At 33.4% G+C, this 25,620-nt stretch overlaps 1 protein-coding gene and 1 long non-coding RNA gene across 3 annotated transcripts in view; both read right to left on the reverse strand.

The window, feature by feature from the left end:
* LOC136029281 (reversion-inducing cysteine-rich protein with Kazal motifs-like) overlaps positions 1 to 25,620 on the reverse strand; it is a 118,993-nt gene that overhangs the window by 74,828 nt on the left and 18,545 nt on the right. For both annotated transcript variants that reach the window (XM_065707537.1, XM_065707546.1), the window contains one exon: positions 860 to 943. In XM_065707537.1, the coding sequence (XP_065563609.1) occupies positions 860 to 943 (84 nt within the window). The remainder of the gene's footprint in view (positions 1 to 859; positions 944 to 25,620) is intronic.
* Positions 5,036 to 6,940, reverse strand: LOC136040018 (uncharacterized). Its single transcript, XR_010620610.1, has 2 exons — positions 6,392 to 6,940; positions 5,036 to 5,896 (listed from the first exon to the last, which is right to left on the reverse strand). It is a non-coding gene; the product is annotated as an uncharacterized LOC136040018 (long non-coding RNA).

Below are 25,620 nucleotides of genomic sequence, written 5' to 3' on the forward strand. Positions count from 1 at the left end.
CCTGTGATTCCCTGGATAAATCCCTACAAGTTGACGTGAAACTAAAGAGTTGGTCCCCATAAATGGCATAAATTATCTTTGTGGCGGTAATTCAAAAGTTGGTAAACTCTATTCCATAATTTTTTGCAAGGTGAAAGGACAACTGAATGCGTTTTAGGTTTCTTGTGATTGTTGTTAACAGGATAGAATTTCCAAAAAGAAGGCTTTATGTCGTCCAAAATAAGGAACAGGTAATTTCAAATTCTGGTTTCGAACTTCTTTTCCTACTGCAAAACCATAGCTTAACCAAAGGGTTTTGACCTTAAGTAAATCACATTTTGAGAACTAAAGATCTCCTTTTTTTATATTCCTTTTAGATTGATTTTTTGTATATTTCGATGGGGGGCACGAGGGATCCCTTAGAGGATTTTTTTTTAGGAAAAAAGACCCTCTTTCTCTGGCTCGGATCAATACTAACAAGTTGTCCATCTTTAATAGCCTCTTTCATAATAACCTCTTTCATCAGATCTGATAAATCATTACATATCAGGGGTATATGAATAGCATTAATAGTATGTTTTAAAAAAGCGGTAACAATATCACTCAGTGTTTTATAGGAACGTTTTAAAAATTGAAATACATATCCATATAATAGCATATTTCATTACATATTCATTCGACTTCATTGTCCTAAGGAAAGATGGTCAAGAACCCGTCTAAGTTTCCCCTAGTAAGTTGACTTGCAGTTACGACAGCAAAGCTATGAGTATACTAGCTTTTTTGTGGCTTTTTCACAAATCCAGTACAAATCCTGTTTATTTCAAAATAACTAATTTCAGTAGAACGAAACTAGAAAATTTATTTGGTGGAATTTACTAACCTTCTCACTTTGACAAACAGCTTCAAGCTCTTCTAAAATGTTGTTCTTCTTTGTTAAATTTGATACATATTTTGACCCAGGAATCTAAAAAGTAAGCTGATGAACTAAAAGAAAACAACTGAAAATCTAAATCCTAGTACAACTATTAATATAGTCATATTGTTCGATAAGTAGTTTCTAAAGTAATCTAAAGTTTTCCTATAAAACCTTTAGATAGCAACTGCAAACGTAGTTTCTGGATAGCTAGATACAAAATAGCTCTGGATAAATTTCGTCTGTTTCTGGGAGATGCAAACTATCGGCAATAATAAGGAAAATAATAAAATCACGAGTGAAATTTTATGAATTAGACATCAGGGAGACACTCTTTGAAATACTCCAGCTTGTCAAAGTTTGAAAGCAGAAACACAAACAAAAATTTATTTCAAAAGATGAAATCTGGTCAACCGTGAAGAAAGCAACTTTGCATCTCTTAGGCTGTCTCCCTGTCCTGCTCGCCTTGCTTGCTTTGGTCAGCAGCTGGAGTCTTCGGTAATCGCATAATTTCAATCTAAGCAGTGTTTTTTTTCCGTTTTTTACGAAAGTTTCAAGGAAAATTTTCTTTTTTTTGGACAAAAAGAGCCTGTTAAATCTTCAAGAATGTCATTTCTTAGTTGTTGTTCTTCTTGCTTATACGTTTTTTTCGTTAAAAATGAATTTAGCAAAAGCAATGCAATGTTTTCACTTCCTTATTTTCGCAAAGCAAATTCTAATTTATTTCATATAGACGAGGGTCACTTTGTCGGCTCATTGGAACATTTAAAAGTCAAAAAACGTTTCCACAACATTGAATCAAGTGATAACCTTTTTATCAGTCTGAAATATTTGAAGTTGAGTTCTGTCGGCGCCGATTTCAAATAATCGCGTGAAAGGAACCCAACTCTGGTTTTAGTTGATATACAATACCTTAAAGTATTCCTCGTTGGGATCTTGAAACTTGTCAACAAGGTGATCTACATGAGGTCAAACTTATAGCTTCAAGATCAAATAACAATAAAAACAAGTTACTTCAGATCAAAGCCGACTTAAAAGGAACCGAAATAATCATACATAAGGGTTATTTCAGTCTCCTATGCCGACCTCCCTTAACACTAAAATTTAGCTTGTGCTTCGATCGCAATATGGCTGGTATTTGTGATATTTCGAAATTTGAACGGTAGGTCTCCCCCTCTTATATATATAGTTTAAGTTCACTTTTAATGGCAACGTCACCGATTACTTTGAATTTTGTTTGATTGATCCCATATTCAAATTTATTCTAAATATTTGGAGGTTTGTTAACCACCTCGAACCCCTAATCCTTGTGATGAAGTCTGACTTTTGTGTAACAATATTTAAAGAGCGATAATCTACACTGGAAAAGTTCAATCACTAAACACTCAAGAGGGGGAAGCTCTGATATTCCAAAAATAGATTTTATTTTACTATTTGCAATTTTTAAGGGGGGGAATCTTATTTTCAAATGATACCCCCTTCTACCTATGTGAAAGTAAACATACGAATGTGATCTTTTATTTTAGACTCAAAATATTTGTATATTAAGTTAGGTTTTTCAACCTTTTGGTATTCAAATTCAATCGCTTTGTCCAATTTTATTCTTGCAAATGAACGAAAATTATAGTGTTGATTTATATTAATTTGTGGAACCTTCCATGAAAAATTCATCAGTTGGGCTTTCCAACATTTTAGGCCTTCTCAAGAGAGGTAAAAGATTTTAATTTTTTCGAGCCGTTGGATGTTTTCACATCTCCCCGTTGTAGTTCTCAGAGTAGTTGTTTGAGTTAGTTCCCACAGGATACACTTGTTTTTGGAGTGTTTTCCTTTTTTCTAAAAATCGTCATTATTTCTTATGGTAAAGACTTTTTATAAGGAGAGAGATGGTTATAAAGCTAAAGGATTTTACATATTTTGGATAAGTATAAAAAGCCAAGTCTATTGGTATATATAGCATACCGTTACTGACCTCTGTTTTTTTAAAGCTTAATATATATATATATATATATATATATATATATATATATATATATATATATATATATATACTAGCTGTTGGGGTGGCGCTTCGCGCCACCCCAACACCTAGTTGGTGGGGGCGCTTCGCGCCCCCCCCAAGCCCCCCCGCGCGCGTAAGTCGTTACGCGCCATAATAGTTACGCGCCATTGTAGTTGTGTCCCTATGTCCCACCTGTGAATATAGATATATATATATATATATGGTTTTAACTACGTAAAACTTGCGAATATACAACATTCTTTGCTGTCCCATTGTCTTTGCATATAAATAGATTGTCAGGTTTACCGACTCTTGAACATGCAACATATAATGGTCCATGGGAAAACAATCTGTATTCAGATCTATACCTCATGATTCTAATGATTGCCCTTGAGCTTTGTTGATGGTGATTGCTAATCGACCATTCCCTGTCCCGGTGTCCCGGTCGTCATTTACATCCCCCTGTTTCCCCCGGTCCCCGTTGTAGTTGTGTCCCTGTGTCCCGGTCGTCATTTATATTCCCTGTGTCCCGGGTCCCGGTCATCATTTGTATCCCGGTGTCCCGGTCTGTATATACATTCGTTTTTTAGTTTTGTTTTTCTCCTTTATTTTTTTCCTTTTTTTTTCTTTTTTAGCTTATTTAGATTTTTAGATTTTTTAGTTTTTTTTATTAGTTTTTAGTTTTTATTTCTTTTTAGTTTTTTTGTCCCGGTCGTCATTTATATCCCCCTGTTTCCCCCGGTGTCCCCGTTGTAGTTGTGTCCCTGTGTCCCGGTCGTTATTTATATTCCCTGTGTCCCGGTCGTCATTTGTATCCCGGTGTACCGGTCTGTATATACATTCGTTTTTTAGTTTTGTTTTTCTCCTTTATTTTTTTCCTTTTTTTTTCTTTTTTAGTTTATTTAGATTTTTAGATTTTTTAGTTTTTTTATTAGTTTTTAGTTTTTTTTTCTTTTTAGTTTTTTTGTAGTTTTTACCTTCTTTTTAGTTTTGTTAATTTTTTTTTTTACTTGTGTCCTGGTCGTCATTTATACTCCCTGTGTCCCGGTGCTTTGTTGATTGCTAATCGAACATTCCTTTTGTCCTGGTCGCTTTCTCTTTGAGTGTCGTCATTTATTTTTTTCTTTTTTAGTTCTTTTAGTTTTTACCTTTTTTAGTTTTTTTTTAGTTTTTAGTTTTTTTAGTTTTTTACCTTTTTTTAGTTTTTTTAGTTTTTTTAGTTTTTTAGCTTTTTTATTTTTTTATTAGTTTTTAGTTTTTTTGTAGTTTTTGCCTTTTTTTTAGTTTTTTTAGTTTTTTAGCTTTTTTATTAGTTTTTAGTTTTTTTTGTAGTTTTTGCCTTTTTTTAGTTTTTTTAGTTTTTTAGCTTTTTTATTTTTTTTATTAGTTTTTAGTTTTTTTTGTAGTTTTTGCCTTTTTTTAGTTTTTTCAGTTTTGACGTCACCTGATCCAGTTTTTTCAGGTGACGTCACCTGATCCACGATCCACAGATCCACAGACAACTTATTTTTATATATATAGATAGTTTTTTTTTTTTTACTTATGTCCTGGTCGTCATTTATACTCCCTGTGTCCCGGTGCTTTGTTGATTGCTAATCGAACATTCCTTTTGTCCTGGTCGCTTTCTCTTTGAGTGTCGTCATTTATTAGTTTTTTCCTTTTTTTTTTAGTTTTTTATTGGTTTTTACCTTTATTTTAGCTTATTTTTCAGTTTTTTCCTTTTTTTTAGTTTTTTTTTATTTTTTATTTTTTTTAGTTTTTTACCTTTTTTTAGTTTTTTTAGTTTTTTTAGTTTTTTAGCTTTTTTACTTTTTTTATTAGTTTTTAGTTTTTTTTTGTAGTTTTTGCCTTTTTTTAGTTTTTTCAGTTTTTTTTTTTAGTTTTTTATTGGTTTTTACCTTTATAGTTTTTTTTAGTTTTTTAGCTTTTTTATTTTTTTTATTAGTTTTTAGTTTTTTTTGTAGTTTTTGCCTTTTTTTAGTTTTTTCAGTTTTGACGTCACCTAATCCAGTTTTTTCAGGTGACGTCACCTGACACATCCATCCATCCATCCACAGACAGACAGACAACTTATTTTTATATATATAGATATATATATATATATATATATATATATATATATATATATAATATATATATATATATATATATATATATATATATATATATATATATATATATATATATATGGTTTTAACTACGTAAAACTTGCGAATATACAACATTCTTTGCTGTCCCATTGTCTTTGCATATAAATAGATTGTCAGGTTTACCGACTCTTGAACATGCAACATATAATGGTCCATGGGAAAACAATCTGTATTCAGATCTATACCTCATGATTCTAATGATTGCCCTTGAGCTTTGTTGATGGTGATTGCTAATCGACCATTCCCTGTCCCGGTGTCCCGGTCGTCATTTATATCCCCCTGTTTCCGCCGGTGTCCCCGTTGTAGTTGTGTCCCTGTGTCCCGGTCGTCATTTATATTCCCTGTGTCCCGGTCGTCATTTGTATCCCGGTGTCCCGGTCTGTATATACATTCGTTTTTAAGTTTTGTTTTTCTCCTTTATATTTTTCCTTTTTTTTCTTTTTTAGTTTATTTAGATTTTTAGATTTTTTAGTTTTTTTATTAGTTTTTAGTTTTTTTTTTCTTTTTAGTTTTTTTGTAGTTTTTACCTTCTTTTTAGTTTTGTTAGTTTTTTTTTTTACTTATGTCCTGGTCGTCATTTATACTCCCTGTGTCCCGGTGCTTTGTTGATTGCTAATCGAACATTCCTTTTGTCCTGGTCGCTTTCTCTTTGAGTGTCGTCATTTATTTTTTTCTTTTTTAGTTCTTTTAGTTTTTACCTTTTTTTTTTTTAGTTTTTTAGATGAAAATTTTTTTTAGTTTTTTCCTTTTTTTCTTTTTAGTTTTTTATTGGTTTTTACCTTTATTTTAGCTTATTTTTCAGTTTTTTCCTTTTTTTTAGTTTTTTTTTATTTTTTATTTTTTTTAGTTTTTTACCTTTTTTAGTTTTTTTAATTTATTTTTTATTAGTTTTTAGTTTTTTTGTAGTTTTTGCCTTTTTTTAGTTTTTTTAGTTTTTTAGCTTTTTTATTAGTTTTTAGTTTTTTTTGTAGTTTTTGCCAATTTTTAGTTTTTTTCTTTTTAGTTTTTTTGTAGTTTTTACCTTCTTTTTAGTTTTGTTAGTTTTTTTTTTTACTTATGTCCTGGTCGTCATTTATACTCCCTGTGTCCCGGTGCTTTGTTGATTGCTAATCGAACATTCCTTTTGTCCTGGTCGCTTTCTCTTTGAGTGTTGTCATTTATTTTTTTCTTTTTTAGTTCTTTTAGTTTTTACCTTTTTTAGTTTTTTTTAGTTTTTTAGATGAAATTTTTTTTTAGTTTTTTCCTTTTTTTCTTTTTAGTTTTTATTGGTTTTTACCTTTATTTTAGCTTATTTTTCAGTTTTTTCCTTTTTTTAGTTTTTTTTTATTTTTTATTTTTTTAGTTTTTTACCTTTTTTTAGTTTTTTTAGTTTTTTTAGTTTTTTAGCTTTTTTACTTTTTTTATTAGTTTTTAGTTTTTTTGTAGTTTTTGCCTTTTTTTAGTTTTTTAGTTTTTTTTTTTTAGTTTTTTATTGGTTTTTACCTTTATTTTAGCTTATTTTTCAGTTTTTTCCTTTTTTTTAGTTTTTTTTAGTTTTTAGTTTTTTTAGTTTTTTACCTTTTTTTTAGTTTTTTTAGTTTTTTAGCTTTTTTATTTTTTTTATTAGTTTTTAGTTTTTTTTGTAGTTTTTGCCTTTTTTTAGTTTTTTTAGTTTTTTAGCTTTTATATTAGTTTTTAGTTTTTTTTGTAGTTTTTGCCTTTTTTTAGTTTTTTTAGTTTTTTAGCTTTTTTATTTTTTTTATTAGTTTTTATTTTTTTTTTTGTAGTTTTTGCCTTTTTTTAGTTTTTTCAGTTTTGACGTCACCTGATCCAGTTTTTTCAGGTGACGTCACCTGATCCACAGATCCACAGATCCACACACAGACAACTTATTTTTATATATATAGATATGTATATATATATATATATATATATATATATATATATATATATATATATATATATATATATATATATATATATATATATATATATATATATATATATATATATTGTCACTTGTGTTCTAGCCGCAAACAATTTGCTGTCTTTTCATATTGCAGTTTCTTCAAAGATTAAATAAAAAAAACAAGTTTTTTTAAATGAAAGTAAGGAGCGACATTAAAACTTAAAACGAACAGAAATTACTCCGTATATGAAAGGGGCTTTTCCTCCTCGACACCCCGCTCCTTACGCTAAAGTTTTTTATTGTTTTAAAAAGTAGAGTTGCGAGAAAGAATCAAACTTTAGCGCAAGGAGCGGGGTGACGAGGAGGAAAAGCCCCTTTCATATACGGAGTAATTTCTGTTCGTTTTAAGTTTTAATGTCGCTCCTTACTTTCATTTAAAAAAACTTGTTTTTTTTATTTAATTTCTGAAAGTTTTTGAATTAATGCATGTCTGATTTTGGCTCTCCGTACATAAATTACTAAAATGAAATTTGCATATTAATTCTTTTTTTGGCTAAATGGCTTTCTCTTAGTTTAGATCAGACGATTTTGAGAAATAAGGGGTGGGGAAGGAGGTCTAGTTGCCTTCCAATTTTTCGGTTACTCAAAAAGGCAACTAGATCTTTTAATTTTTAACAAACGTTTTTATTAGTAAAAAAAAAACGTAACTTAAGAATTAACTTACGTAACAAACTTACATAACTTACGTAACTTACGTTACGTTTTATCCCAATTCTTTAAGAATGACCCCTGAATCAGAAAGGCCGTAGAATAAATAGTTGAAATTATTTAAAAATTTTTTAGCATAAAGAGCGAAGTATTTATCTCCTCCTAAATACCTCGCTCTTTATGCTAAAACATTTTTAGAACCCTTCATATGTGTAATAATCTCTGTTCGTTTTATAAGTTTTAATGCTTCTCCTTACTTTCAATTGAAAAAACTTTTTCATGTTTATATTTTCATTGTTTTTTTTTTTTATAGTAATGCTAGAAAGTCCTGCGCCCTTTTCATTGAATTTCTCTTCCCCCATGAAATACTCCTCCAAGGAAAGATCCTCCCATATAGCCCCCTCCCCTGAACCCCACACACAAAACCAAAAAAATCCCCCTGATAACATCAGTACACTTCCCAGTAACCATTACTGTATGTAAACATTGGTCAAAGTTTGTAACTTGCAGCCCCTCCCCCAGGGACTGTGGGGGGTAAGTCATCCCCAAAGACATAGTTATTATGGTTTTCGACTATGCGGAACAAAATGGCTATCTCAAAATTTTGATCCGTTGACTTTGGGAAAAAAATGTGCGTGGGAGGGGGCCTAGGTGCCCTCCAATTTTTTTGGTCACTTAAAAAGGGCACTAGAACTTTTCATTTCCGTTAGAATGAGCCCTCTTGCTAAACTCTAGGACCACTTGGTCGATACGATGACCCCTGGGAAAAAAAAAACAAAAACAAAAAAACAAATAAACACGCACCCGTGATTTGTCTTCTGGCAAAAAATACGAAATTCCACATTTTTGTAGATTGGACCTTGGAATTTTTTCTATGGGGTTCTCTGATACGCTGAATGCGATGGTGTAATTTTCGTTAAGATCCTATGACTTTTAGGGGGTGTTACCCCCTATTTTCCAAAATAAGGCAAATTTTCTCAGGCTCGTAACTTTTGATGACAAAGACTAAATTTGATGAAACTTATATATTTAAGATCAGCATAAAAATCCGATTCTTTTGATATATCTTTTAGTATCGAAATTCCGTTTTTTAGAGTTTCGTTTACTATTGAGCCGGGTCGCTCCTTACTACAGTTCGTTACCACGAACTGTTTGATATCTGATTATTAAAGCTCAATATCTAACAGTCATATCAACTAAGCTACAAAGTTTTTTTTTAGGTTTTTGAATTCTTGTAATCCCTTGTTTTTTCGTTTTCTTTTTTTCTCTTTTTTATCTTTTTTTTAGTTTTTTAGCTTTTTCTTTGTAGCTTTTTTAGTTGTTTACCCTTTTTAGTTTTTTTAGTTTCTTTTTTGTCTTTATTTTTTATTTTTTTTCCTTTTTTATTGTAAGTAGTGTAACGGACAGACAGACAGTACATTTTTATTTATATATATAGATTTAAATTTATGCATGCCATAGGAACGCGTGGCCCGCCATCAACACGTGTGGTGTCGGTTTTTCTTTTGCACCCCAGCAACAGATTGTAACACCCTTGCCACGCGTTGCAGTAGCGCAACGTGCCCCAGCGACACAATGCAAGGTGCTAATTTTTAATTGCGTAAAACTTGCGGATATACAACTGGTAATTCTTCTGATATGCTCTGGTAATTCCTCGACACGCATTCTTTTTTTACTTTCTCTTTCAGCCGCAAGCCCGGTTTCGCGTTTCTCTTGTATAACATCGACACGCATTCTTTTGGTAATTTTCTTATGAGCCGCAAGCCTAAATCCCCCCCCCTAAAGCAAAATATATGCAAGATGCTAATTTTTAACTGCGTAAAACTTGTGGATATAACAATCTTCGCAGTCCCATTGTCTTTGCATATAAATAGATTTTCCGGTTTACCGACTCTTGAGCATGCAAACATATAATTGTCCATTGGAAAAACAATCCGTATTAAGATCTATACCACATTTTTCTGGTGATTTCCCTTGAGCTTTGTTGATGGTGATTGCAAATGCTAATCGAATTGGGAATTGCAATCATTTTTTAAATTGAAAAGGTAGATCCGTTGTAATCATGGGAATGCGAGGAATAAGAACAGCCCCACCCTCGAAAGGCCCTGTCAAGATTGTTGCCTCTATTACGTTTCCCACTGTTTTTCATGGAATATCGCGTGCCATTGCAAAGCTTTGGTGGGTTAATATTTCGCAAAAGTATTATTGGTACGCCTTTTTCTAGGTTTAGCACGTGTGGTGGAAACCCTGAGAGATCCAGGGAATTTAGAAATTCTGATGGATAGTTAACCACTTCATTTGATTCCAGAACTGTGTCGACTGACTTGTAAATAACTGCCTGGTCTCGAATCTTGGTCAGAATAATATTGTTGTTTCCGTGGACGTCTTTGTACTCGGCTGCCAGAATCGCTCTTTCACTTAGCCATTTATGATTTTTACAATCGGTTAGGATATTCGGAAAAACTTTTTCAACTAAATCATTTTTTGACGTCACTAAATTACAGAATTCAGGAGGCAGCTTTATACATCCTGAAATTGAGTCAACTGGGAGCATTCCGTTTCTAATTGTCAGCAACTGATCTGAAAATGTTTCATCAGAGTTATCGTTTTGAAGGTTGGACTCGCATATCTGTAGTTAATTTTATTGTCTTTACGTCTGCCCATACATTAGAATTTTTCAGGCAAGCATTAATTTCGTCCGCCGGTGTCGATCTAGGAATAACAGGTAATATTTGCTGATATCTCCCGCAAGTAATATTTATGTGCTGCCAAAGGGTTTGGAACTCCCTCGCAAATCTTGCAATGATCGGTCAAGAGCCTCGAACAATTTTGTGTGCGCCATTTTGCACTCGTCCCAAACAATAAGTCTGCATTGCTTTACCAATCAAAGATGATTTGGAAATGTTGCACGTGGGAGTTTCCTGTAGATTGCATATTCAGAGGCGATTTCAAAGCGGAATGAGCAGTTCTCCCACCATTGAGCAACGTTGTGGCTATTCCGGTCGACCTAAGGGCCAATGCTATGTCATTTTTGGATCGAACTGATGCCAGAAGCAATTTTATTAGAAACGTTTTACCAGTACCTCCTGGCGCATCCAAGAAGAAGATTTCTCCAACTTGGTTATCGACATAATGCATTATCTGATCATAAATGCCTTTTTGTTCAGACGTTAACTTAGAAATATTTGTTTGTATACACGTCAATAGACGAATCGTGTTGTAACTTTGTCCAAGATCCAATTCTACACATGTAGAAAAAGCAGCAGCACGATTAGGTGATGGCATTCCCAAATGCTTGAGAAGTTTGTTTGTGATAGATAAGCCCAAAGCTTCGATAATAACTAAAGTGAAGTTATAAATTTCAGTTGTAAAATCCAAGGTTACATCTGACCTCTCTAACCGTATCTGGAGTATATCCTCGGCCACTTGCGATTTTTATTTATCCCATAACTCTGTAGGAGATGAAGGAGAGCAATTTGTCAATATAATAGCAAACAATGCAGGAATTTGACTCGGAGTTGACGTTTCGCATGCGTCATTGATGCCATTATCCCGATGTTGGTCTTTCTCCCATAAATTCAGAGCTTGGTATACACTACGGTAAGTGTCATGTATATATCCGTTTACAGTTCTCAAATGTTCAAAGAACGTCGGGCCAGGTACGTTAACCAAAAGCAGGCGTAGAAAGAAGCATTTATCTTGATTGAGGGGAATTGTGTAGGGTCTTCCTTTCGCGGTTTCTTTGAAGATGCTAGTTTGGCCGTCGACTGACTCACCAGAATAGGCACTTCAGAATACAATAGTTCTTATGCAAAAGAATCATTTTGATATAACGCGAAGAAAGGAATTAACGTTGTAGGCGGTGGATTCAGGTCTCTTTGTTGCACGTTGGATTCCAAAAATAAACACGTTGACCATTCTTTAAATGTACCGCTAAGTGAACAACAGCTGGACTAAGTTCATGTATCGGATATATTGGAAACGAACTCAAGTGTAAAGAAAAGCTATGATATCCCTCCTAGAATATAGATTTTCTTCATAGACATATTGATGAGCAAGAATTTAGTTTTTCATTTCGAAGTTAAAAAATGTTGATGGAGCTATTGGGTGATTTTCAGCTCAGTGTAAATCGATAGAATTTTGGTTAGTTTTTGCTGAAAAATAGATGTTCATTAGTTTTGAATCAATAAATTATGTCCAAATCATCTAAAGGAAAATTTAAAATTTAAAGACTATACAGTTCGAGTCGAGGATATGCCATGTCAGCCATATCGGAAAATTTTATGTATATGTGGACGGTGTGAAAGTTCTGCCACACGGTCACTCTGTTGCTTCCAATCGAGACGTATATGTAGATTTCAGACAGCTTCTCGGTCTGGAGAAAGCTCAATAGTTGATGGGATGGGGGTACAATCAGTTTCAAGCTCAGCAATATGTATTTTTATATATTTTTTAGTTTATATGTTTATTAGTGTTTTTTGCATTTTTATTTTTATTTTTTGCGCAAAGCGGAATCAGTGTATTCTAAAAAAGTGATTTATATTGAACTATTGTTGTATCTTACCCTCGTGCCGACCAGTCCCAACCCGGGAACACGGCCTTCGCCCTCCGCAACGGGTGTGGTGTCTTCCAGCTCGGCCTTCGGTCGCTACAGTGGTCCCAGGTCCAGATGTCTGCTGTATGTTGTTTTTCCATTGCATTTGTAAATATGTCCAAATGATTATTTTTGTAAACGTGTTTTAAAAATATGTAGCGTATTTATTTATATATTATAGAGACCTTGTATTCTATTTTTTGAGTATTTTTTCAACCGATTGAGGTTAAGGAGGGTTCTTTGTATTTTGAAAGCGAGAGGAATAATATTTATCAATTTAAAATGTCATCCAGATCATTTCTTTGCGGGCAAAGAATATCTGGCAAAGCAACACTTTTAAGAGAAATAATACAAAATCGAGATAAAACGTTCTTAGGAAATCCAAAAAATACCTATTATTGCTATAGTGTGGGGCAAGAGTCCAATGATAAAATAAAGAGTAGTGCACAAGACATAAAATTCATACGGGGACTTGGCGTGTTTAGTATTATTAAAGCAAGCTCCCGGTTGATTATTGACGATATAGCTAAATCCATTGAAGAATGGTCTCAGGAGATGTTACGACTATTTATGGTCCGGCTTCATCATGAACTAATTTCCGTAACTGTTTTCCTCTATAATCTCTTACATCAGAGTAAATGTATAGGCACACTTGCATCAAATTGTGCTTACTATATCATCTATAGGGTTGTTCGCGATTCAAATTCTCTTAAAACTATAAACACGAAAATATACCCCGGTGAACCGAAATGTTTACTCTCGGCATACGATCAGGCTACTAATATACCTTATGGATACATACTATTTAATCTTAATAAGAACACACCCGAATAGTTACGTTTAGTCATAGATATTTTTGACAATGAGATTACCTGCGAATAGTAAAAAAGATCATTAGTCACCATTATGGTGCTGAAGAAGCTACATGAAAACATACATTTATTTTTCATCCTAGGTAATTCGAAAACACTGCTGGGGAAGACTATACTCAAACACAGTATTGACAATGAATTAATTAATCTCTATCTGAGTTTTTTTTTAACTTAACAGAAGGCAATGTTCAACTGTAAAAAGGTGTTAGGCAACAGACAAAGAAACACCCTTCCCTTGTACTTGCCCTAGCCAGCAAAAAAAGGAAAATATTTTAAAAGAAAACGGCTTGTTCAAGTGGGCGGTAGTTTCATTTCATGTTACTGGCGATATTTGCAGGACTTGTAAACACTCCTCTCTGGAAATGGCTAAGCCTTACAGTTGACGGCAATTGAACTCGCTCTTTCACCAAAAAAATAAGTTTTAAGACAATCTTGATAAATTTATTAATAATAAAACAATTGCCGATGATGAAAAATTAATTATGTTTCAAAATTCCCTTTGACGAGTCGACAGACCTTAACCCTACCATAAAAAACCCCTCAAAGTAAGTGCCATTAATCAAGCTTCAACTTCTGAAAGTTTCCAAAATTTGAAAACACCAAAATAAGACAAAGAATTATCTAAAGTTACATCAAGTGTTGTAGACTTAATGCGACATTCGTATCGTAAGTAAAGTAAAATACTCTTGACTTATCTTGCCGAAAATGAACATATGAAAATTGACGACAAAGAGAATTAATTTATTATACAGGATAACAGTTAAAATTTAATTGATTTGGTATCAGATTTGATTGCACAAGACTTGAATTATTTGACAGCCATTGGTATAAATGTTAAAAGTCATCAAATTTTTCCGAAAATCTTATTGTGAATAAACATGTTTTAAAATGATTGAGTGAATTGGAATATCAAAGATATATCTCTTTCGGATAGCAAACCAAGTGGGCGTGATGATTTAAAAGGTATTAAACGAAAGCGTCTTTTAACTACATTTAGCATGCTAAAGGGGAGCGGAAGCGTCACACCACATATACGTTCAAAGTGGCTCAAGTTTTGAAATGAGTTTATGAGAATATTGGCCAAGCGGAAACTTTAAGCTCCTCCACAACACTTTCTAAGGTCATCAGAGTTGAAAAGAAGGTGGCGACAGAGTATCTACAGAATAAACCTAGTTTTACTCTTCATCGAAATCATAGAGTTCACGGCAATTGTTATCGAGAAACTAAAGCCTTTTCCCTTGCATATAATAAAAGTAGATCTTTTGACTCTAGAAGAGACTCAAAGTAACCGTAAGAAACCATACAAGTATATTTTACTTGCAATCAGTGTTTGTAGTCGCTATGCATTTGCTGTTCCATTGCGTTCAAAGAGAGGTGATGAAGTTGCTAAGGCTCTTGAATCTATCTTTCAACAAGATTTTTTACAAGAAATTCATACGGATCGAGATAGTAAATTTGTTCATTCACATGTAAAAAAGGTTTGCTTGAAATATAATGCAATACTCTATCATAGTCATAGTACTATAAAGGTGGCATTAGCTGAAAGATTGATTAGATCCACTCGACTTTTAATTTCGAAATACTTTGCATTGAACAATGCTAGGGCTTTTATTCAGGATTTAGATATAGTCATATTAACTTATAATCAATGTTCTCATAAATCCCTGTCTAATGTTAGGCCTCTTGAAGTTCATCACAGTAACAACACACCTGAAGTTTTTTCTTAAACAATATTCCAATGACAAGGTTGTGAAGAAAAATTCAATGTTGGCTAAACAGTTTGAATAAATTGAAAGAGTAATATTTTTGAAAAGGGGAATTACTTGTGGTCCACTGAGCTTTTCAAAATTTCAAAAGTCTGAGACAATAATCCTGTATATGTTGCCTACGTCTTATGAAGGATACGAGATTATTGGCGGTTTTTATTATTATGAATTGCAAAAGTTAAAAATAATGGAATGTATAAAATTGAAAAGATATTAAAGAGTCATATATGCATGGGCAAGAGACAGTTGCTTTTTCATTGGCTAGGATACAACTCTGATTTTGGTTCTTAGATTGCTGAATTGAAGAATGTCTAATGATTTTTATGTGACATCCACGTCCAGTGTCTCTAACCCACACTATGACCATTTGAATAAAACAATCGATTTTAAGACAAAGCTCTCCCCAGCCATCAAAATTGAGGGAAAGTATGAAACTGCTCCTGTTGATTGCACTCTCAAAAATCAATATGATATCCTGAGAAATATATGATGAAATTCGGTGGCGAATTTTGATTCTGATTATTACGCCTTTGCTACTATACCCTACGAGGAATACGAAAATATGCATGAGATGTGTCAAGTTATCAACAGAAAAATATCTGCTCAAAAAATTGTTGTTTCGAATTAAACTATTCAACAGAACAAAATAGAATTTTACATTACCAATCCATTTTATAATGAAAGAATTTTCCCCAATAAGGATTTACGCGAGGTTCTTGGTTTTAAAGATCGTATTACTATGGTAAAAATGTCAATGTCAAGTGTCATATTATCTATGCCGTTTATTCACCCTGCTTTTCGTCAGACAGTTGTATATTTCTTTACGCATCCTTTGTCGAGACATCGAGAGTTTGTAATACAAATGTTCCCCTTCTCCGTATTCTTGAACGAAAGACCCCTGATGAACACATTCACCACTACAATATAAAGCACCTTCAATATATTCCAGACAATACTTCGTATTTCAAGCTCTGTCAGTTAGAATTAAGAAGTGAATTGGGCGATCCTCTAGCAACAACAAAATATTTGGCTGTCTTTACAGGTCATTTTCAACCTATTCAGTGGGATGGCTAATAAATTTTTTGTTTGTTTGTCCTGATATTGATTACTTTGTTGCTACCAACAATTGACCACGACAATTGGACCATGGAGTTGACTATTATAGGGGTTTTTCCTCAATGTTCAGTTACAGTCTCGCAATTGGTTTGCTAAGTCGTTTCACTGTGCAGTACTCTTAGTTAAAAAATATATTGCACTGGTTGCCATTGATTTTGCGTCCCCTGCACAACAAGGTTGGGGCTCTGGGAAGGACTTTAAAGAAACAGTTTCACAAAACGGTTGTGCGCGCGATCTCTCGTTGAGCGGTAGAAATCGCGCCAAAGCGGAAAAGGTTTAAAAAGGTTAAGAAACACTTTATAAGTCTCAACTCAGGCCAGAAGCGGAAAAAATCGCTCTTGTCGGAGAATAAAAGAAAGTAAAAATTGTTAGATCGAAAAAGGATTTCATTTTCTAGAAATGGCAGATCTACTGCGTAAAGAATCTCATCCCTCAGTCTACTCATTTCTAAGTCTTTTCAATGCAAAAAATACTGATTTGAATTTAAAACATAGTTAATATGAATTATTTTATCCACAACAACCTCTCTCTGAAACCTTATATTTTCAAATTTATTCCAGTGAAAATTATTTTATAGATTTGAGTTCCACATTTAAAGATTTAGAAGTAATTTTCAAAAAATCTAGCAAAGAAAATTCTAGTAAAGCTGAGGAGATATAATATGAAAATTGTGTAGCCTACTACACAGTTTTTTTTTTAGACAAATCAGTGTCTACAGAAATGGAACCTGGGCGAGTACAAGCAACAATCTTTCCAATTATGCAAGTTATATACAGTTCATGTTGATGGTTCCAATGCCCTCCAAGCTATTGAGAAGTATAGCTATTGGATATGAATATAAAATGGACACTGACACTAGCAAGATATTAAAAGATGTGACGACTAATGATTTACAGTTGGTTGGGAAAATAAATCACGAGATATTTGATAAGCTTCAATAGTTGCCTCCCAACGTTAACAGTGATATAAAGCTAAAACTTGATACGTCAAATTTTATTTTGCAAAAAGTAGTTCGCACTGCACCTGCTGTAACAGTCTCTCTCATCTCGGCAATACTTCGTGTATAAAAAAACAAATTGTGAGCTATGTTGCTTGAGCAATTGGAAAATAAAGATATTTTGGAAATAATATCAAATTGGTCGCTCCTCATACAATCACGAATCAACTAAATATTTCTAAGGTTAATCGTACCTACACTGATTCTTTAATTATTAATGGTGAAATTCCTTCAAAACATGTTTCTGATTTTGTAAAAAGTGCTAGTGCCGTTGGATCATGGAAAAATCCTACACGTAAATTTGAAATGTTTTGATTTTCATCTTTTGTAGGTAAAGTAAATGGAATTCCGCTCTAAAATTTATTATTTGGTAAATGTTACAGGACCTTATATGAATTGAAAATTCAATCCCTAGATCGAGATTCACAATTATTTGAAAATGGTACCACCGAATAAAGGTTTGCAAAAAATCATGGTATTATTGCATTGGATTTGTCCCGTACTCAAGATAAGACTATTTTCTGAATGAATACAGAACGCTTAGAGTGTACCTTTACCAAAAAATTGGAGGAGAATATTGCATTATTCTCGCTAAATTATTTCGAAACCTATTGGGAAATAGGTTTCAAATTGATTTAGACTTGGCACCATGAACACAAATTAAATAATCAATGTATTCGATTTGGATCATAACTTGTGTAAATACAAATCATATTGCCTACCCTCAGATTTCCTCGAGCATATAAAAAGTGTTAACAATACCCTTATCCTATTTAATAGTAACCCATCAGCTGGAAAGACGAGGCATTGGCTATGCATCTTTCAAACAGCGAAGAATATTGAATTTTTGAACCTCTTGGTCTACCGTATACGTTGTACACACCGCGCATTAAAAACTTACTAGAGCAAAGTAGAAAATTTATTATTGAAATTCGGAAGAAACTACAAGATCTATCAAAGAAAAGTTGTGGTTTTCTTGCACTATTGTATTTAGTTTATCGGTTTCTTGGCTATACTTACGTTAAATTTCTTAGTATCTAAGGTGAAAATCGTCGATTGAATGACTTTCTATTTGAAAATATTCTTTCCTACCTGTAAAATACAAATCCCAGTGCCCTAAAAGTAAAGTGCTTTAAAAATGTTTGTAAATTTGTTTCTTAATAAAATTATACAAAAACTCTTTGTTCTTTAAACTTCTTCTTTCACGCATAGGTAACAATCGTAAACGATAAGGGGCGACAGCTCGTCAGGATTCAACGGGTATCATCTTGTATTGCAAAGTCAGGGTCACATTTTCTACAATATAATGTAACTTCATTTTTATTGTATCTCTTCGTAAAGTCAATATTACTCTTTTGATGCATAGTATAAAATTCAATTTTTTCAACTGCTAATTTGAAGCAAAGTCACGCACAAAAATCGTATTGTTTTGTTTCAATTAATGTATCAATAAATTGAGTAAATGCATCTGGGCCACGACGTAAAAATGTCATGCAATAGTCCAATGATGGAGACTCATTTCCCATTACATCGTTAAGCATTCTTTGAGAAAATATTTTCCTTTGAAGAGATAACTCTAGAAAGTCTTCATCTAGAATCAAATATTTTTCCAATGTCATTAGATTCCGTATGATTTTTTTCTCAAATCCACTCATTTTTAATCCTGACACTCTCACTATCGATTATAGACTAACAATAGATCTTGCTAATAACAAAATTACCTCTTTTTCGTAAGCTGATTCAGATCGTTGTAATGCATTTAATCCGTCTTGTAATCGTTGTCTATGCATTATTTTTACTTTTGCTGCAAAGCATGACTGTTCTTCCGACTCGAATTTTCTTAATGACATAACATATCGCGCAAAAATCTCGTCCCATTCTAGGGTTATTCGGCAACCCCTTGTAATTTTTACTGCATCATTAGGCACTCTAGGTTTCTTTTCATCATTGTTAGAGCCTTGAATATCCAATAGAGTTAAAGCATCCATTACTATAGAATAATTTCCTTTATATTGACCCACTGAAATCTTTTTCAGTACTGAAGCAAAGTCATGCAAGCTTGCGTCACCCTCAACTCCAATTAAATAAGAGACATCCACGTGTCATAGAAAACATTCCCTATGATGTAACAGGCAAGCCCTATTATGTAGGTGTAGTAAACACGCGCGCTATAGTATTGCGTCAGCCCCAGGTGTGCGTAGTGATGTCTTGAGGTACTAGTAGGTCATATAGTTCACCTTCTGTGGGGTTTTTCGGAAGCAGAAGGCCGTCAATACTAATTTAATGGTTGCGGCAGTAGCTGCAACCGAGTAAAAGACGAGAAAGGCCCATTGTAACCAAAATAACCTGAAATCCCTAAAAAGGATGTCGGATCGAAACAAAAGGTAAACTGTTGTATTAGTCTTGGCCAAAAATCTTTTATCTAAAACTATGAAAATAACTGGCAAACTACCAACCCCTATGAAAGAAATTTCTCATACCACTTTTTTTTAATCAACTTTATGTATATCTTTTTTTAGCTAATTAAATCCAAATTATTGTAGTTCAATCCTGGCATGTTGTTTGTACTTTATTTAAGGAATTATGCCTTAAATTAGAAGTAGCGCCTATGTTGTGTTTCGTTTACTTTTGACTCAATCTCTAAATCTTTCGGTGCCGGGTGTTGTCTTGAAAGGTCCTGCTTGAGACTTGCCTATATATAACATTGTTTGTCAACGTCCTTTGCTATAGCTATTTTTTCACTAAAAGTTTTGATATGAAGTTCAACAGCGTTTGGTGCAGTATGGGGTTCTTCATTAACGTCTTCATGCTCAAATGTGTATATTAGTACCAATTTCATCGCTAGAAGCTTATTGTAAAATGTTGAGTGTTTATATTTACCGTTTTTTTTTTCGTTTGGGCCATCAACTTTTGTATCGGCTTGTCCTTAATCATTATGAAATGCAGCAAAAACTACTACTACTTCTGCTACTACTACTACTACTGACTTCCTACAGCACCAAGCTACTTGAAGTGAACACAGCTATGCACGCTCCGCCTCCATCGAAATCTATTTAAAGTATCTCTCTTTACATCCTCCCAAGAAGTTTCCATTTCCCTGTAATTTTTCCTTTATGCACCCCCTTCCCGATTGGGGACGATCTGCTTTTCGTTTAGCCCTAGACGGTTGACCGACAAGGACAATCTTGGGCAATCTATAATCTCTCATCCACAGAAAGTGTCTTAGCCATCTCATCTTTTCTCAACTTTTAGCTCTAAAAAGCGGAATTGAACCACAATTTTCAAATGGGATTGAAAGGATGAGATATGATGGAATTGTCTGGAGGGAATGTTACGGGGGGAGAGGGTAGCTTTTGTTCTTGGGAGGGATTTTTCATAGAGAGGGGCCTGATTTACTAGCATTATTTGAAATTAAATTAAGAAAAAAACATTTTGCAAATGAAAGTAAGGAGCAACATTAAAACTCAAAAGGAACAGAAATTATTCCATTTATGAAGGGCTTACCCCTTCTCAATACCTTGCTCTCTACACTAAAGTTTGACGATTTGTCCCAATCTATTGAGAATTAAATAAAAAAACAAGTTTTTTTAACGGAAAGTAAGGAGCGACATTAAAACTTAAAACGAACAGATATTACTTCGTATGTGAAAGGGGCTGCTTCCTCATCAACGCCCCACTCTTTACGTTAAAGCTTGACTCTTTCTCTTAGCTCTGCTTTTCAAAACAGTAAAAAAAACTTTAGCGTAAAGAGCGGGGCGTTGATGAGGAAGCAGCCCCTTTCAGATACGAAGTAATTTCTGTTCGTTTTAAGTTTTAATGTCGCTCCTTAATTTCCGTTAAAAAAACTTGTTTTTTTTAATTTCTGAACGTTTTTGACAACGCATATTTTGATTTTGGCTCTCCACAGACGAATAATTAAAACGGAATTTGCCTATTAATTTTTTTAGCTAAATGGGTTTCTCATAGTTTTGATCGAACGATTTTGAGAAAAAAAGGAGCGGGTGAGGAGGCCTAGTTGCCTTCCGATTTTTTGGTTACTTAGAAAGACAACTAGAACTTTTGATTTTTTACGAATGTTTTTATTAGTAAAGGATATACGTAACTTATAAATTGGCTTATGTAACAAACTTCTGTATTCTCATATTTTATTACGTATATGAGGGGATTCACCCCTTCTTCAGTACCTCGCTCTTTACACTAAAGCTTAAATTTTGTCCCAATTTTTTTAAGAATGACCCCTGAATCACAAAAGCCGTAGAATAAATAGTTGAAATTATTAAAAATTACTTTAGCGTAAAGAGCGAGGTATTAGGAGGAGGTGAACTCATCATATGTGTAATAATTTCTGTTCGTTTTAAGTGGTTTTAATTCTGCTTCTTACTTTCAGTTGAAAAAACCTTTTCATATTCTTTTTTTCATTGTTTTTGTTTTAAATAATGCTAGAAAATCCTGCGCTCCCTTCAAGGAAATTTTCTTCCCCCATGACAAATTCCTCCAAGGAAAGTTCCCCTGACATATCCCCCTCTTCTCAACCCCCCCCCCAAACCAAAAATCCCCCTGAAAATGTCTGTACACTTCCAAATAACCATTACTATATGTAACCACTGGTCAAAGTTTGTAACTTGCAGCCCCTCCCACGGGGACTGTGGGGGATTGAGTCGTCCTAAAGACATAGTTATAAGGTTTTTCGACTAAACTGAATAAAATGGCTATCTCAGAATTTTGATCTGGTGAATTTGGGAAAATAATTAGCGTGGGAGGGGGCGTAGGTGCCCTGCAATTTTTTAGTCACTGTAAAAGGGCACTAGAACTTTTCATTTTCGTTAGAATGAGCCCTCTTGCAAGATTTTAGGACCACTGGGTCGACAAGATCACCCCCGGGGAGAAAAAAAACACAAAAACACAAATAAACACGCATCCATGATCTGCCTTCTGGCAAAAAATACAAAATTCCACATTTTGTAGAAAGGAGCTTAAAACTTTTACAGTAGCGTTCTCTGATACGCTGAATCTGATGGTGTGATTTTCGTTAAGATTCTATGACTTTTAGGGGGCGTTTCCCCCTATTTTCTAAAATAGGGCAAATTTTCGCAGGCTCGTAACTTTTTACTGGTAAGCCTAAAATTAATGAAACATATGTATTTAAAATCAGCATTAAAATGCGATTCTTTTGATGTAACAGTTGTTATAAAAATTCCATTTTTTAGAGTGTTGGTTACTAGTGAGCCAGGTCACTCCTTACTACAGTTCGTTACCACGAACTGTTTGACAACTCCTGAAACGTAAGGGCCATTTAATTATAACAAGACGCTTTTATAAAAGTGCTGAAGAAACTTTAGCGTGAAGAATAAGGTGTTGACGAGGGGGGAGGGGGCAAACCCTTAACAAAAGAAATAATTTCTGTCCATTTTGAGTTTTGATGTTGCTCCTCACTTTCAGTTGAGAAAATCGTTTTTTTTTTATTTAATCAAAAGTATGAATCATGTAAAATTCTGTACAGTCATATCAATACAAGCCTCTAAAATAGCAAAAAAGAAAAATCATTGACATTCGTATTCTCATCAAAGGTTCCTTGTAGCTACAATTGTAATGAATTTGACATTAAGTGCTTGCTGAAGAAGTGAATATTCAACTTACAGACTATAATGCTTTCACCTGTCAATTAAGAATTAAAGCCCTTCCGCCTCCTACCGTGATATATTTCACATTAAGGTGTGCCATACATCTATGAGATATCTATGACATCGTAAAATGTTGCTTTTTTTGTCCATTTCAATTGTGCTCAAAAGTGGTACTATAAAATTAATTAACTTTCTGCAGAAATGAAAAAAAAAAAACACCCAAGGTTATGCCCTTTTGTGTAATTTTGGTAAAAATAAATGCATAGAAAATATAGAATCGGTGAACTCAAGCTCAAATAAATAATATTGGCCTTAGCTATATTATTATTAACATAGGTGCGAGAAGATATTAATCAATACAAGTGACGCTTGATTTTAATTAATGCATAGTGATTGCAGCTGCGTCTATTGATGGGGGCAGAAGAGGTGATCTATACTCACCTTGGATATAAAAAAAAAAAAACCTTTTTCTGGTACATTTCCACTGAAAAATAATTTTTTTGCATTTTCCTTGAAAGAAATGAAAAAAAATGACAAATGAAGAAAGGGACAAAAAAAGTGAAAAAAGTGACGATTGCAGTGCGTCTATATTTGGCATTTTCCGGAAAACTCAAAAACTCATCAAATGGACGCACAATTTGACGTGGGTGTGCGTGCTGTTAAGGTAATATTATGTGTGCTGCATTTTAAAAAATCATGGCTATTTTTTTTCAACTGCTTGGTTAAAAAAAGAGAACTGTTTGAATGTACTTATTTCCAGGAAAGTAGAAATGACACTGGAGTGGAAGTATGAGTGGGATTATGAAGGAGAGTGTAGCCCTGGTCTTGCCTTGGGTAATATCTGTTCGTTTTTATTCTGACTCTAATTTTGTTTATAATAACTACTGTTCATTTTGTTTTTGTTTGTTCATCTCTAATAATATCTGTTCATTTAAAGTTGAGACCTTCTATTGGCCAATATCAGAAGGTTTAAAGTATTATCCTTTACATTTCACTGAATTTTCAATTTGATTTTGAATAGAGTTTGTCAATAAAATTTATACGAGTGCCACGCCAATAAAAATTTAAGAGTCATGAGTCATTCATCTTAAAATTTGCTGTTTCATTTTAATTTTGTATTTCCACATTTTTAATGTATTTAGAAGCTGAATGCACAGTAAATAAAAAACGTCATGCTATGAGATAACTACCGTCACAAATTGACTATTGGAAAAACTAAATGCATACTTTTAGCAATTAGAAGCCATAAAATGAAAGAAAATCAACTATTGACTAGCAATCAAACAAATTTAAAAAAAATGCTATGTAGCGTCTATAAATTAAAAAAAAAAATGTGAATGATCCCAATAGCCATCTCAATGCAATCGTGTGAAGTATCTTTTCATTGAGAGGAGGGACTATCTTATAATTTACCCAATCTTTGAGAATACCTAGTAACAAGGCTACGTAAATGAAGCAAGATTTAACCTATTCCTCCCATTCTCCTTCAGAATTACGCGAGTAAGAATCCGTTAAGACAACTTATATCCCTGGCCAGGAAAATATTTAAAATGTTTTTTAATTCAAGATTTCAGTGTGGTTGAACCGGAAGGAATATATTATACCAGTCAAACCTCGAATAACAAAGGCTGAATTAACATCCATTTTCTTATTACATTAGTAGTTGAATAGTACTCGCGGTATTTTTCTTCAAGTAGAGAAGTGCGTGCTAGTACATAAATTTTACGAAATGTAAAGGCTTGATGGTAACCACCCAAGCAAACAGCAATAAATATTGGCCACTCCACCTACTGATAAAAATCTAAAATTGATATTTATTTTTGTCAAAGTCTCAGTCAAAGACTGGCGTCCAATAGCTTTAAAAGGAGAGCATTGATTAATTTTAGGATACGTCTCGGTGATTTATCATGAAATAATATTTTTTTACACGTTCAAAGTCAAATTGACTTGCAAATGCATTTCTACTGAACATAAAAGACACATGACTATACTGCAAAGCATGCATTTTAACACAGTTGAAGGAAAACCCCCATATACCACATGATTACACTTTTTGCTCTGAATCCGAAGTCTGTTGTATTTAATCCGATTTAAAGATGAGTGGCTTTACTAGAATGCAAAAAGCAGTGGCGAGTAAGCTAAAATATACATACTTGAACCACTAAGAGAATAAGATAGAAAACAATCAAACCTGATTAGAATTATTTGGAAAATGCTCTAGTTTTCTAAAGTGATTTCCTATGCATTATGCTTGTGGATTAAACAGGATTTTAGTGACACTCATTTCGAAGCCTAAGCCTGTTATCAAAAGTACAACTTGTAGACTATTGAAATATTTAAACTGTAAATTAGACAGTAAAAGTAACCAATTTAAACAATTAAGAATTCTGTAGCTAGTATAGACTTTCAAAGGTTTTGCGTCTGCAATTAAGATAGGACAGTTAAAAGAACTATCCTCACTCTTCGATATCAAACAGTTCGTGGTAACGAACTGTAGTAAGGAGCGACCCGGCTCAATAGTAAACGAAACTCTAAAAAACGGAATTTCGATGCTAAAAGATATATCAAAAGAATCGAATTTTTATGCTGATTTCAAATATATAAGTTTCATCAAATTTAGTCTTTGTCATCAAAAGTTACGAGCCTGAGAAAATTTGCCTTATTTTGGAAAATAGGGGGTAACACCCCCTAAAAGTCATAGGATCTTAACGAAAATTACACCATCGCATTCAGCGTATCAGAGAACCCTATAGAAAAAATTTCAAGGTCCAATCTACAAAAATGTGGAATTTCGTATTTTTTGCCAGAAGACAAATCACGGGTGCGTGTTTATTTGTTTTTTTGTTTTTTTTTTTTTTTTTCCCCCCAGGGGTCATCGTATCGACCAAGTGGTCCTAGAGTGTTGCAAGAGGGCTCATTCTAACGGAAATGAAAAGTTCTAGTGCCCTTTTTAAGTGACCAAAAAAATTGGAGGGCACCTAGGCCCCCTCCTACGCTAATTTTTTTCCCAAAGTCAA

This window comes from Artemia franciscana, chromosome 1 (genome assembly GCF_032884065.1).
Source record: "Artemia franciscana chromosome 1, ASM3288406v1, whole genome shotgun sequence".
NCBI classification, from domain to species: Eukaryota; Metazoa; Arthropoda; class Branchiopoda; order Anostraca; family Artemiidae; genus Artemia; species Artemia franciscana.